Source organism: Mucor mucedo, assembly GCF_025094135.1.
Source record: "Mucor mucedo strain NRRL 3635 chromosome Unknown EV154scaffold_155, whole genome shotgun sequence".
Classification (NCBI taxonomy): Eukaryota; Fungi; Mucoromycota; class Mucoromycetes; order Mucorales; family Mucoraceae; genus Mucor; species Mucor mucedo.
Window position 1 is genome coordinate 48,310 of NW_026252439.1, and position 14,134 is coordinate 62,443.

The 14,134-nt window shown below is 38.1% G+C and overlaps 1 protein-coding gene across 1 annotated transcript; it reads right to left on the bottom strand.

Moving 5' to 3' along the window:
• Window positions 1-11,359: 11,359 nt before the first annotated feature.
• Window positions 11,360-12,614, bottom strand: EV154DRAFT_577835 (uncharacterized protein; the record flags this gene model as incomplete). The annotated part of the gene is made up of 2 exons (XM_051606540.1): window positions 11,475-12,614; window positions 11,360-11,385 (listed from the first exon to the last, which is right to left on the bottom strand). The coding sequence occupies exons 1-2, from the start codon at window positions 12,592-12,594 to the stop codon at window positions 11,360-11,362; spliced, it is 1,146 nt and encodes a 381-aa protein (XP_051452171.1). The 5' UTR covers window positions 12,595-12,614.
• Window positions 12,615-14,134: the final 1,520 nt, after the last annotated feature.

The window sequence follows — 14,134 nt, forward strand, 5'->3', positions numbered from 1 at the left end:
GAAAAAAATAAAAATAAAAAAAATGTGGATTTAAAAACTTTTGTTATTTTATCATTTCCTTTTCAAGCGAATAATTTTGAATGTACCTTGACTTTGAGCAGATTTTTATTTCCACCCATATATGTATGTGTGTTATTTTGCCCATTTTTAGATCGCTTTTTCAAGCACTTCTTTTACTATTTTTGTAGAAAAACTGGGCAATTTATTTTCGGTTTCCGATCTTGAGAGCACCTATTGATGAAGAAGCTCAAAAAAAAAATAAAAAAAAAAGAAAGAGCTTCCGTACTACCTGCCTAAAATCGGTCGGGTTATATATACCCCTTTCCTAAAAATTGGTGGAAAAACGCTGGTATGCATATCAATCACCAATTCCTGAAGCTGTAAAATAAACAAAAAAATTCAAACGGTTGTCTCTTCCAAAATACAAAAAACTTTCGTTTTAAAAGTTCGTGTGCATTGAGGAAACTATTCCATAATAGTTTATAAATAAAAATATGTCTTTTTTGCCACTTTTTTTTTCGCACCAAAAATATAAAAGTGAATAGAGATCTTATACGAGATATGATTGGTTCACAAAGAACAATTGGTAAATTTATGCAGATTTTGGTAATAACTGCCTTACCTTGGATCATAGTGCATTTTAATTTATTACTGCATACCAATTTATTTCACTGCAATAATGACTACATACCACTGACACCTGATCGTCTAGCAATTTTCTCAATTGAAGAACCGTTTTCATATGTTCCCAAATGATCTAAAACGATAGCCAATTGAAAGTGGATATCTGTTTGGCAATTTCGCGGCGTATCCTGATACAATGAATGGTCCTGGATCAGTTTCAAAAGCGCAAAGAATGAATCTTTGTCCATTCTGACTTCGTTAACAAATCCACTGTCATCAATTTCGTTGAACAGGAAATCCAACCTTCTTTCTCTGGTCACCAACTTTGGAACTTTGTTTTCCCTATTAGCTACATATCTCTTGGATATAATATATTACAGCATTTGTTTGTCCACATCATTTTTCAAATTTTGGCGATAAAAAGCAATTAAATCATTGATATCTTCCGTCTCAGCATTATCAAGAGCAAGATTCTTTGCAAATTCTTTCCATAATGCAATTTGTTTTCTGGTGAGTTCTTTTTTCATACAATAGCTATTATTGTGAGCGTTGTATTTTCTTTGCTTGGTACTTTGACGAGGCATAATTAATGTTATTTTTTTTTAAAAAGAAAAAGAGTTGAAAGTAGTGAAAAAGAAACTTAATAATGCATTTTTCTCATGATTTTTTACTGTTTGACATTACCTCAATTTCAGTTACACAGGAATTTCTACGTCATTATGACGTAATTTTTTATTTTTTTATTATTTTTTTTTTGAATGAACAAGAAAAAAGTTGCTCGTTCGAATAAAAAATTCAAAAAATTCTGATTGGCTAATTTTTATTCAAAAAATATTATTTTTTAAAACCTCGACGACTGGAGACCCCTAGTGTTCACTAAAATATAACAAAATCATCTTTTGATCGCCTAAATAATCTTTGATATATTCGGTCGTTACATAACAATAGTTCATAGACAATACTGTGCTTCCACTCTCAATTTACCGAATTTTGAAAAGTCCGCCCACTTTTTTGAAAAAAACTGGCCAATTTTGTGAAGTTAAACTGCCCAAAAAAAATATATTTTGGGGCTGCTTACCATAGCAGGGGAATTTAAACCAATGGAAATGCTCTATTAGAGCTAGCGCTTGTTAAAACCAGCTAATGGTATTTCTCTAGTTGAGCTAGCGTTCTTTTAAATATTTATAAAATAGGAAATTGAAAGTGTTTCCGAGATATTTTTTTCAGGGCCCATTTTATTTTTTATTTATATAAAGAATACATTTATTCCTGTAGATCATAAATTCATATTTATATAAATTATTAATAATGACAAAGTCAACTGGAAGTGGTAGAGGCCGAAAAGTTGGATCAAAATATGTACCAAGGAGATCTCCTGCTCAAATGCGCTTGTCTTCATTGTTTTTGAAAAAAGATAAAAAAGTTACTGTTGAAAGCAGTACAATATCTGCCCCGGTTGTTCTAACTGGTGGTGCAAGTTCAGAAAACTTTGACAGTTTAGATTCTGTTAATGAAAATTATATGGTAAAAATCTGAAGTAGAGCTGTTATTTTGTTCTAATCCTTTTATGCTTTTAGGATGCTAGCATGTTTAGTGATGACAGCGAATCTGACGATGAAATTTTTTTGCAGAATACTGATACTGTGTCAGACGAATTCTATTCAGAGCCAATTGGTAGCCTTGAAACTGGAAGTATAATCAAAACGTACCTAAAGGAATAAAAAAACCGACTTCAAAAGGGTGTTGTACCTGAAGAATATAAGTGTCATGAATTCATTTCATCATGTCCTAGGTCATGCCTTGATTTTAAACCCTTGTGAAACGTTGTCCTAGAATCTAATATCAGTATATCTTGTCCGCTACCAAAATCCCTGTAAAACCTTGTACCCAAAATCATATCTGTATATCTTGCCCGCTTCCTGAATTCCTTGTAAAACCTACCACCAATCTGTATTCCAATATATTTCCCGCCTCTTGTCTGACTCAATTTTAGTAAACTTTTTCCGATCATCTATTACTTCATATCCCAATACAGTTTTTCGGCCCGTGTCAAATCAGAGATATTCCCCGAACCATCTAATTATTCAATGTCAACTAAATCCAGCCTGCTATTACTCGTCAAATCTCAATTACTCATCGTTGTCAAATAGTGTGCTCATGATATCTGTTCGGTAATCTCCCATGTTAATCTATAATTTAAACCCATCGTAGCTTTTCCCATGTATAAGAAATAGTATCAATAGATGCGAGTAATCTATTAGAAAAACATTATTTTGGATCTTAGTCCTAACCCCTCCCCCTTCGTTGAAATAAACCTTCTTTTTTTATCATTTTTACTCCGACTCTCGTGTCACCAAGTAGTCTTCTTTCTGTTCTTGTTCTGTTTCTGACAATAAGCGTGGTACTTTTTGGGTCAACCCTCCTCTTCCTTGTTTTGCTTTAGAAGGTGAGGTTGACCCTACAAAACTTTATTTTCCAAAAAGAAGTTTGTCCTTGGGCCCCTCATCATTTGGCAGCAGAAAAAAGCTTAAAGTATCCTGGATGTGATGCCAAGTTGGAGTCAAAAGGTATCAATACTGATCCGATTGGAAGAAAAATTATTGACATCGAAGAGTAAGTTCACTAAATTTGTTTAAATATTCAGCAAACTGATAACTATATATAGCTGTTTTTATGTAATGACATACCGTTATGAATGCTCAGGTGATAAAGCTTCTCACAATGCTGATAGTCGCTCCTCTTTCCAGCGTTACGATGAAAAAATTATCAGACAGTTACCAGCAAGTACCCAAGCAGAATTTCCGGCAGTTTTCTCTCATAAATCGGGTATTTCTACCTTGTTGATGAATATGATGCGTCCACTTGTTCAAAATTCTGTTGGACCAGTACGAATCAGCAAAATTTTACGATAATTGCATATGTACAGATACGACAAAGTTAAAATGAAATATCTTAATGCCGCATCAAACAAAGTCAAGAATCCGACAATTAAAATGACGAAACAAAAATCAGGTTATCACTTTCCCAAATTTTCTGAATTTGATGATAAATCGCAATATGCAAGCACTGTTCCAATAGCAACATATATCAAATATATGTACACGTTTATGTTAAGATCATTGAAGCCTGTCATGGACGCTGAGATGCTTAAACTTGAGGGTGAAGTCTTGAAGGGTGACCATTCTTTCAAGATAATTAAGAAATTGGGGAAAATCAACGGCTCTTCTGTTTTTACTTCAATGTATACAGTATGCAACGAGTATGAAGAAGTTGTGCTTATGTTACTGACTCACACTAAATCTTTGTCGCATTTGGAAGAATATTTCAAAAAAAATTTACAAAAATTACTTTATTCAGAACAAGACTCGTCCAGTAATTTTTTTTACCCATAATGTTGCTACGAATCAAAGATTTTTAGAGAAGGTACTGCCTTCTCTCACTACCGATGTCAAGCATATTGCTGATGATACTATTGCCTCTAATCATATTGCTGTATCGTTCATAAAGCTTCCTCAAGATGTCACAGTCCATGTCTTGTCTTCCCCATTAGAGATGAATAGTACGGCAGATGATTTTGAAAGAATTGAAAAATCACGCTTCAAATTGTATCCATCTCGGTTTTGACGTTGAATGGGTGGCTTTCATGGGCTCTAAATCAGTAAAAGGCAGATTTTCTTTGTTGCAAATTATTATATAAAAATAATAGGAATCGTAACTACGCAGTCACAAGGCGAGCTAATTTTCAGTCACAAAAGTTACAAAAGTTAGAATGTTTAATGGGGGTGCGGGGGTTTCCCCCGCAAGAGGGGTGGGGGGTTTGGGGGGAGGGGGAACCCCTCCACCCAAGAATACGGCCCATAGTATTAGCATGAAATTGTTACCTTCTGAAAAACAATGTACCTTTTTTTTTTCTACAGCATAATATCTTAAAGTATATTTTTTTTTATACAGTGAACTTTTTTACAGCCCTATGTTTTTAAAGCGTTATTTTTTTTTAATTCGTAATATTTTTTAGCAGAGGTACAAAATAAGAGGCTCCGAAAAACCCTCCTTCTAAGAATACGACCCATAACATTAAGCATTAAACTGAAAAAAGAGTTTATATAAAAATTGACTATTTTGGAGAGAGTCATAATATAAAAGTGACTTTTACTGAAAAAGACATTCAAAAGAAAGTAACTATGGAGGTTTTGTGGCAAAGGTTACCCTTCGCCCCAGTATAGCAGCCAATAGCATTAAACATTATATTATCGAGGTTAGAGAAACAGTGTATGAACACGTTTTCACAAACAGTATGTTATTATTCGAGAAGAACTGAAAAATTGTTTGTTTTAGGTCGATGGAGGGGTCGCCTTTGAAATTAATGTTTTGGATTATGAAGCCTTTCGTTATGAAAACATTGCGCATAAAATAGGTAATCAGATATATAAACAATTAATACTTTTTGCGTAGATCAACTTTCTAGCCTGGGTCTAGGGATATCGTCTTTTATTTAAACATGTAATGAGAAACATCAAAGTTTTCTCCAGTGTCAAACTGATAATCAGCAGTGTAGCTTAAGCTAAAATGGCGCGTGGGCTTCATGGTTAATAAATATATGTTAAGTTTTTGATTTCAAAAACAGGCCTGCGGCAGCACGAGGCTTTTTCAAAGCGCAGCGTACCGAACCATAGTGCAGGTCAAAAATTTACCGCAGCGCAGCGAAGGTCAAAATTTTTACCGAAACGGAGGTTTGGTTTGAAAAAGCCTCGTTTCTTTAAAAGAAGTGTGTTTCTTTTGCGTCTTTGCAAGCTTGATAACAATAATCTTCCTGATTTCTTAGTCAAATTACTTGCATGTCCAAGAATTTTAAACATTGGTAAAAATGTTACAGGTGATCTGAGACGTCTTCAAAATGATTTTGGTGTTGCTGTTGAAGGGCCATTGGAATTATCAGACTTTTCCTTGAGTAAGGGAGTAATCGACTCTTCCGGTGAATCTTTGGCTGCTACATTGTTACACGGCACTTTTTGTCGTTTTTATTTAAGTTTTTACATTTTTTTTGACTGCTTTTTAAACCCTTTTCTATAAAAGGTTCCCAAAAATTGATAATAAAATAATTAGTTTGTTCTTTACTTTAATCTGAATAAGTCTTAATACTTTAAGGCCCCTCACAAGCACACATAAAAACGTTTTAATGGTCCAAATATAGGACTTTTTTTTCGTTGTCCGGTTTTTTTTTTTTTTGGTGAAATGTTACATCAGATTCCATTTTGAATGATTAAAAAATTAATGTTACAAAAAGAGATAATTATTAAAAAGGTCGAAACATTTTCAGTGCAAAAAACAAAGGAATTATCCAAATAAAGGATTAAAATCTGACAGTACCAAAAACCCTTCTATTATTTGAAAAAAAACCCAAAACGGACTACTGAATTCACGATAATGTTTTTTTTCTAAAATAAATTTTTATTTGCAACCCCTTCACGTTTTTTCTCTCTCTCTATCCTTTTTATTATCCAATTTAAAAAAAATGAGTTTTCAAAATTACACCAGCGAAAACTTTGTCAACGGTTTTAACCGCAACACCTAAAGGGGTCGACCCAGAGCCAACAGACCAGCACCTGCCAGACCTGATGTACCAGTCACATCAAATGCTGCCCCGGCACCTACTACCCCTGCTACCCCTACCACTGCTTCTACAGCTCCTACTCCTCCTACTCCTCCCAATCCTCCTACTAACCCCACTCCTCCTACTAACCCCACTGCTCCCACCGATGCAAACTCACCTGCTTCTTCTGAAGCACCTGTTTCTTCTGGAGCAGCTCCAGCAACTCCTTCCGAGTCTGCTTCTTCTGATGGCGCAACTCGTCAATCATCTACTGGCAGAAACTGGGACGCACCTAGCACGTACGTTTTGATTGAGTTGTTTAGAGACTATGCCATCGAAATAACCAACACCTCGTCTACTGAGGAAAAGGCCGAACTTGACGCTGCAGTTTTGAGAAACTTTAACGATCATGAAGCTGTCAATGTTACCAGGAGTCTTACCTCGATGAAGAACAAGTGGAATGATACGCTTGCATCCTACAGAGAAAAACGAGATGCAGCTAGAACTACTGGTAGTGCTCCTCTTCCGCACTGGGAGTTTTATGATGCCATGGAAGATGCAACGACCCGTATAGCAACGGTCAACCCACACGTGCTATATAGTTCACTTTCGGGTGAAACTGTTGATAATCGTGAGCAACACACCTCTGGTAGACGTAAACGATGATGATGAGGAGGAGCCTGTGACTAGACGACCTCGAAACGTTGATGTGTCTGTCTGGTTTATGGTAAACCGTATGGAAGAAATTGACGAAAGAAATCGTCAAGAGAGAGCTGATGATCGTCGGTTTTATCGAGAGCAAATCGAGTTGAATAACCGTCTAAGACGTGAAAATTGGGAGATGTTGAGAGAAGCTACTTCGGCTATGACTAGAATGGCCGAATTGTTTGCTTTATCTCTTGCAAATAATAACCCCCCTCCTACCTCTTCCCCTTCCACCACCAATACTAGCGACAACAACAACAACAACCGTTCCCTTCCTTCCTCTAATGATAATAACATTTAATTTTTTTTTTATATAAATAAAGTTTTTTTATACTTCCCTTCTTCTGTTTCTGTAGTTTGTTCTGGTACGGATCAAGCTAGTAAGGGATTCGGTTCGTCTATCATTTCCATTTATATCCGAATTAGCCTCTTCTGTACCAACAGCACCACGGATATTTTCCAGAACAACATCTGTAAAGCCAGGATCACGAAGATCAATACACATATTGTGCAAGATGCAGGCTGAAGTAATAACCTCATTGATTGACAGCTGATCTAAGAGGTAGATATATCGACCAATAAATCTCGAACGAGCCACCAGTACACCAAATGCTCTTTCAATAGCCATTCTTGTGGCCGAATGTACAATCCCCTCCAAAAAAAAAGTTCCACCCTGTAACTCCGACTCTTTTTTAAAAGGATAGGTTTCATAGATTTAATGCTCATCACTCTTTCACCTTTATGTTTTTTTTCTCCTACAATTGGGTATGTCTCAATTGACACCTGATCAAAAAGCCTACGCAGTTGCAAAATCAAATCAAGGCACTTCTATCTCACAAATTGCTCGTGAATTAAATTTTTCAAGAACTGCCATTCGTCGCGCCATCCAACACTTTAAGGAAACTGGTTCATATCAAAGACGAGCAACTTCTGGAAGGCCAAAAAAGTTTAGTAACAGGGACAAAAGGGTGTTACAACGCTATGTGATGAAAAATAGACGTAGTACTCTTAATGAAATTATGGCCAACGTCGATGTCAATGCAAGCATCAATACATTCAGGAAAGAGCTTCAAAAGCTCCAATTGAATAGTCGTATAGCCCGAAAAAAGCCATTTATTAACGAGAAGCAAAGAAAAAGACGTCTAGAATTTGCAAAGCAGCATCAAAACTGGAGTTTGGAAGACTGGAGAAAGGTTATATTTACCGATGAATCAAGCTTTCAAACCAGCAGTTGTTCTAGTGTTGTTCGGGTACGCCGTAGGCCCAATGAAGTCATGATTCCGTCATGTTTGGCACCAACGTTTCAAAGTGGACGATCCTCCTTATCTGTCTTGGGTGGTATTGGATATAATCAGTCGCACTAATTTGGTTTTACTTAACAAGGGTGAAAGATCTAGTGCTCAGTTCATAAATCAAGTATATGAACCGGTTTTGAAGGACTTTTATAACGGCTGTAGTTCAGCAATTCTCATGGAAGATAATGCACCAATTCACACTTCAAACGTTGCCCGAAAATGGAAAAAGGACATTGGAATTATTTGTTTAGATTGGCCGCCACAATCTCCTGATTTGGATCCAATAGAGAATGTTTGGATGATGATGAAACTCGCAAGACCAAACCGTTTGCAGTTTGTAAAAAATATTTCGACATTACAGATGCACGTTATAAACGAATGGAAAAAGATAGAAGTTGAGAAAATTAACAAACTTATTGATTCCATGCCTAAACGCATAAGCGATGTAATAAAAAACAAAGGGCACCCAATTCACTATTGAGTATGCCTACGTTTGTCTAAAATACTTTTTTTTTTCATAAAATTTATATCATAATGTTCAGTACTGTCTTTTCTACTATATGGAGTTTTTTGAAAGCTTTTTGCTTATAATAGTCTGCCAAAAATCATGTAAGAAGATGGAACATACATGTCGGATACATATCGGAGTTACAGGGTGGAACTTTCTTTTTGGAGGGGACTGTACATGGTTGAATGTACGTTTATTGCGGTCAACCAAACATTGACTTTCCGGGAAGGGTGTAATTAAATTGGGACCCAAAGGATATCCAGAGTCACCAACCAAAAACGTACGACCAGGGAAGTAGGTCTCAGGGTTCGCAAGAATGTTTCTAAAGAGATCACTCTAGATGAATGCGGCTGCATCATGTGTTCTTCCTGATAGATTAATACATATTAGGGGGTGCCAAACATTAAATTTTTTCAAAAATCGCGGGAATTTTATTTCAAAGTTCCGGGAATCTTTTTAGGCTGGGAAAACTCGTCATAAGCCAAATACAGCTCCAGCTTCCCCTTTTCACTTTAAACCATTTTTCATAAATATTATCTTTTATTTTCAACTTTTAAAATGCCCAAACAATCTATTAGACAACAAACTTTGAACGAGATGAAGTCTTTGCTTAAGCACAATGTTATCATTGAAAATGAAGAAGAAGCGGAAGAGATGCACGAACTCTTGAGTGGATTAGAAACGAAACGTGTTCTCAACAGTGGACCTGGCATTCCTAAACTGGGCCAGTATCGCGAGTATTTCCTCGAGTGGAATGACGAAGAGTTTGTTAAGATTTGTAGAATGAATAAGGACTCGTTCTTAAAGCTCCTTCGCTTGATTGAAGGTCACGCAGTCTTCAACAACCAGAGTTTCATTCCTCAAAGGGATGTTCACGTTCAACTTGCAGTAACCTTGAGACGATTAAGTCACGATGGAACTGGTAACAGCATTGAGCAGATTGCAACTTTGTTTGGAATCAGCAAAGGCTCTGTCACTGACTACACCAACCGCTGTTTTAAGGCAATCACCGACAACCTTAAACACTTGATGAGCTGGCCTAACAAGGAACAAAGAGAAAGAGCAGCTGAAGCCATCAAAAAGCAGCACTTTTTTCGTAATTGTATTGGATACATCGATGGCACCCATTTTCGCCTTTCTCAAAAGCCTACCAACTGCCCCGAATCCTATTACAATAGAAAGGGGTTCTATTCTGTGAACTGTCAGGTTGTTTGTGATGAACGAAAGATCATTTTGGGTTTCCAATCAGGACAAGCAGGATCGATGTGTGATGCCACATGTGTAGAGCACGCTAGCTTCATGATTAATAGAGAAGCCAAGTATTTCACATGTGGCGATGCTGCAAGCCATGAGTACCTTCTCGGCGATTCCGGATATGCTCTTCATCCATTTGTGCTTACTCCTTACAGAAGACCACAGGTTGTAAGTTCGGTGAAGTGCGAAGACTTCAACAGGGTTCACTCTTCCGCCCGAGTTGCTGTTGAAAATACCATTGGTGTATTAAAGGGAAAATGGAGAATCTTGAAGAACATTCCGATTCAGATCAATTGTGAGGAGGATATCATGAGAATACATGAATTGGTACATGTATGCGGTCTTTTGCACAACTATTTGATCTTGGAAAATGACAATTTTGACGGTGATTTTTATGAGGATGTTGACGTCGGGCAGTCGAGATTAGACGTGGTGTTGCTGGAGTCATTTGACAACGTCAACAGTGTTTCCAGCCGTATATTGAATACTTGGAGGAATTCCGTTGCTGAAGTAGTTTTAGCAGATTATGCAGTACATTTCGGATATGATAATGAATAAACCAACTGAGTTGATATAATGTGCATTTGTGTTGAAAGGATTGGATTGCGTCCTTGCTGTGAAGGTTTCTGAACAATGAATGTAAATATATTTGTAAGAGGAAAAAAAAAACTTTATTTAAAAAGAAAAAAATATTAATCTACATCTGTTGAAGGATTACCGTCGTCGTGCTCATCTTCATCATTATCAAGATTGTAAAGATACTCTGTATCATCATATACATCATCATCATCGACAGGATCCCTCAGAGATCTACGAAAATCAGCCAGATGTCTGGTAATTTCCGTAAATGACGATGTATTGAAGGCGTTCGTTGTCAGACAAGTAACAAGCAATTGGGACATACCCAAATCGAACTCCCTCTGACTATTTTCCCTCAATACTTCGTCCCTTCTCAACTGAGCCTCGCGATACTCAGAAGAAAAGTCTCTTTTGATCCTCTTGTTTCTCATGGCGTGATCGGGATCAACACGGATGCGATCAGCCGTTGGCATTTCAGGCTGAACGGTACCAGCGCGACTAACACCTCCACGACCACGACCACGAGCAAGACCACGAGCACGACCACGAGCACGACCACGACCACCAGCACCGCCACGAACACCAGCAACACGAGCACCACCAGCACCAGCACCAGCACGACCAGCACCAGCACCAGCACGAGCACCACCAGCACCACCAGCACCAACACCACCACCAGCACGAGCAGCACTACCACTGTTGACATCGTTGTCATGGTCCACAGCATGATACGACCCAGCATCATCAAAATCTCCACCATCATCAAAAGAAAAGGAATCGAACAAATTATTCTCTGATGATGATTCAAATAATGGTGTGCGACTTGATGGCTGGGTATTAGATGGAACCAACAGAGGAGAAGAAGCAACATTGGTAGCTGGTACTTCTACGGATGACGGCTGGCCAGACAAAGCTTCACCAAAAGCAGGACGAGGGAAAGAGAGAGGTTCGTTTGAGACTGGCCCAACAGAAGAAAAACGGAAAGAGGAAGAACGCTCAGTAGACACAGGTGCAACAGACAAAGACCTAGCAGCCAAAGGAGCACCAGAGGAAAGAGAAGCACCAGCAGCCAAAGGAGCACCAGAGGAAAGAGAAGCAACAGCAGCCAAAGGAGCACCAGAGGAAAGAGAAGCAACAGCAGCCAAAGGAGCACCAGAGGAAAGAGAAGCAACAGCAGCCAAAGGAGCACCAGAGGAAAGAGAAGCAACAGCAGCCAAAGGAGCACCAGAGGAAAGAGAAGCAACAGCAGCCAAAGGAGCACCAGAGGAAAGAGAACCAACAGCAGCCAAAGGAGCACCAGAGGAAAGAGAACCAACAGCAGCCAAAGGAGCACCAGCAGCCAAAGGAGCACCAGCAGCCAAAGGAGCACCAGAGGAAAGAGAAGCAGATGATCTTGTTGAAGATTCAGCTGCATCACTTCCAACCAACAATCGACTGACCTCTTCAATCGCTTCTTGTTGACCACCAAAAACTGCAAAAGTTTGTGCCTCAATTGCAGCTAATGATGGCCTTACTCTGTTGGAGTATGTGTACTCGGTACCACCAGGGGCACCATGGAAAGCCACACAAAAAGGAGTTATGTTTGGTCTAACACCATGCAGAGAAGCCAAACGAGAAAATCCAACACACAAATGTTCACACTTGATCTCGATGGAGGTCAGTCCACGTTTAATGTCATCTGTAGTCAAGCCAAAACCGGTAGAGTTCATATCTCTTTCTACATCGCGATACTTTGCGAGTTGGCGTTCAAAACGTTTTCCAACCGATTTGAAATTCCAGGAAGACGGAATTACTTTATCTGCCAGAAGTTGCTGGAACAATCTCTCAATGATCTCTCTTTTTTTTATCTGACTACCAGCTGAAGGAGCGGACGACTTTTGTCCACCAAGATATATCTTAAAAAGGTCTTGATTACTCTCAAAGAAACCAATCATAGCCTTAATTTGACCAGGTGTAGTTTTGGTTCTATCAAGGCTTTTATCTGCGGAATCGTTGTTGGAAGGACCGCCACCAGTGTTTCTGTTTATTTGATCAGACATTTTAGATTATACGTTTTAGAGGAATTTAAGGAGAAAAAAGGTAAGTTAAAAACTTAGAAAAACTTTATAATGCAAACACAGATGCGATTTGATGCTTTTAGATTATCATAAAATAAATAAAATGTTACATTTTCACGTCATATTTCCTTCTCAACAACGAATAGAAAATGAGTATTCTTTCCCGAGATTTCTCGGGAATACTTTTTCTTGCCCGCAAAATCTCGGGCACAAAAAATCGTTCCCGCAAAGTTTAGGGAATTTGGCTGGGGAAAAATTCCCGGGAATGTTTTTTAAAAATTAAGGAAATGATTTTTTTAATGTTTGGCACCCCCTATTAGCATATTTGTATTTTTTAGGTTTTTGGCTTTGGTTACAATACCTGAATCACCTACTCTGATGTACGTAAATCGCAACTCAGAGTCACAAACTGCAGTCAGTTTGACAGAGTAATCATTCTTACGATCTCTGAACATCCCACCAGCTTCACCAGAAGGCTTATGAATTTTGAAATTCTTGCCATCGACAGCACCAATAACGTGGCTCAACCTGCGACCATCGTTACTACCAAACCCGAGAGCTACTTCATCTGCTTCCTCTGGGTCAGTTGGCCAAGCAACTAAGTGACCCAGTCTTCCTTTGATTGCTTTGACTGTTCGTTTGATGAAGTTGTTATAACTACCGTAAGAAACACGCAAATGCATATACGCTTGACGACATCCGACATGACTATTGGCCAAACGAAATAAAGCCGTTGCGATCTGAATGTAGATCGTGATGGTGTTAGGTGCAACAAGGTTGAAAGCCTCGTGCAAGGACAGCTCATTCACCAAATGCTCGAATGCACGCTTACTCATGCGGTATGTTGCTCGGTAACTGTTGCCTTGATTCTCGTCATCGTCGTTCAGAAAAGGGTGTTCCAATTTCCAAAAGTGGTATCGACGAGACTCTCTACGACCATCGGCACCAACAACCGTTCGGGTTCTCTCGACATATTCACCCCCGAAAAAAATGGGTAAACTGCTGATGGCAACACCGAATTGACTCTGGAAGTCACTAGCAATATAACCATATTGAAGGCGTTCGGCAATGAAGAGTTCACTAATCGAGTGAAGACTGTTGGCATCTTCTTCCAAACGACGTGAATTTTCTAAAAGTTCCATAATATGAGGGTGTAATTGGGACATGACAGTTGCAATTTGAAGAGGGTTCATTTTTGTTAACTTAAAAAATAAAATAAATTATGGAAAGGGGGCAACAGAAAAAATAAAAAAATAAAAAAATAAAAAATGAAATCCAGTCCAGACATTTTAGCAATTCGAGAAAACATCAATTTTAATCATCCATAATAAGCCATTTAAAAAGCATCGTAACGAATTTCTGAGAAAATACATCTTTTTGGAATCTGAGGTAACCTTTCACCAAAAAAAAAAAAACGGAGAAGAAAAAAAAAGTCCTATATTTGGACCATTAAAAATTTTTTTTGTGTGCTTGTGAGGGGCCTAAGTCTTTGTGATTTTGTATTTATTATAATTGCTTGTAA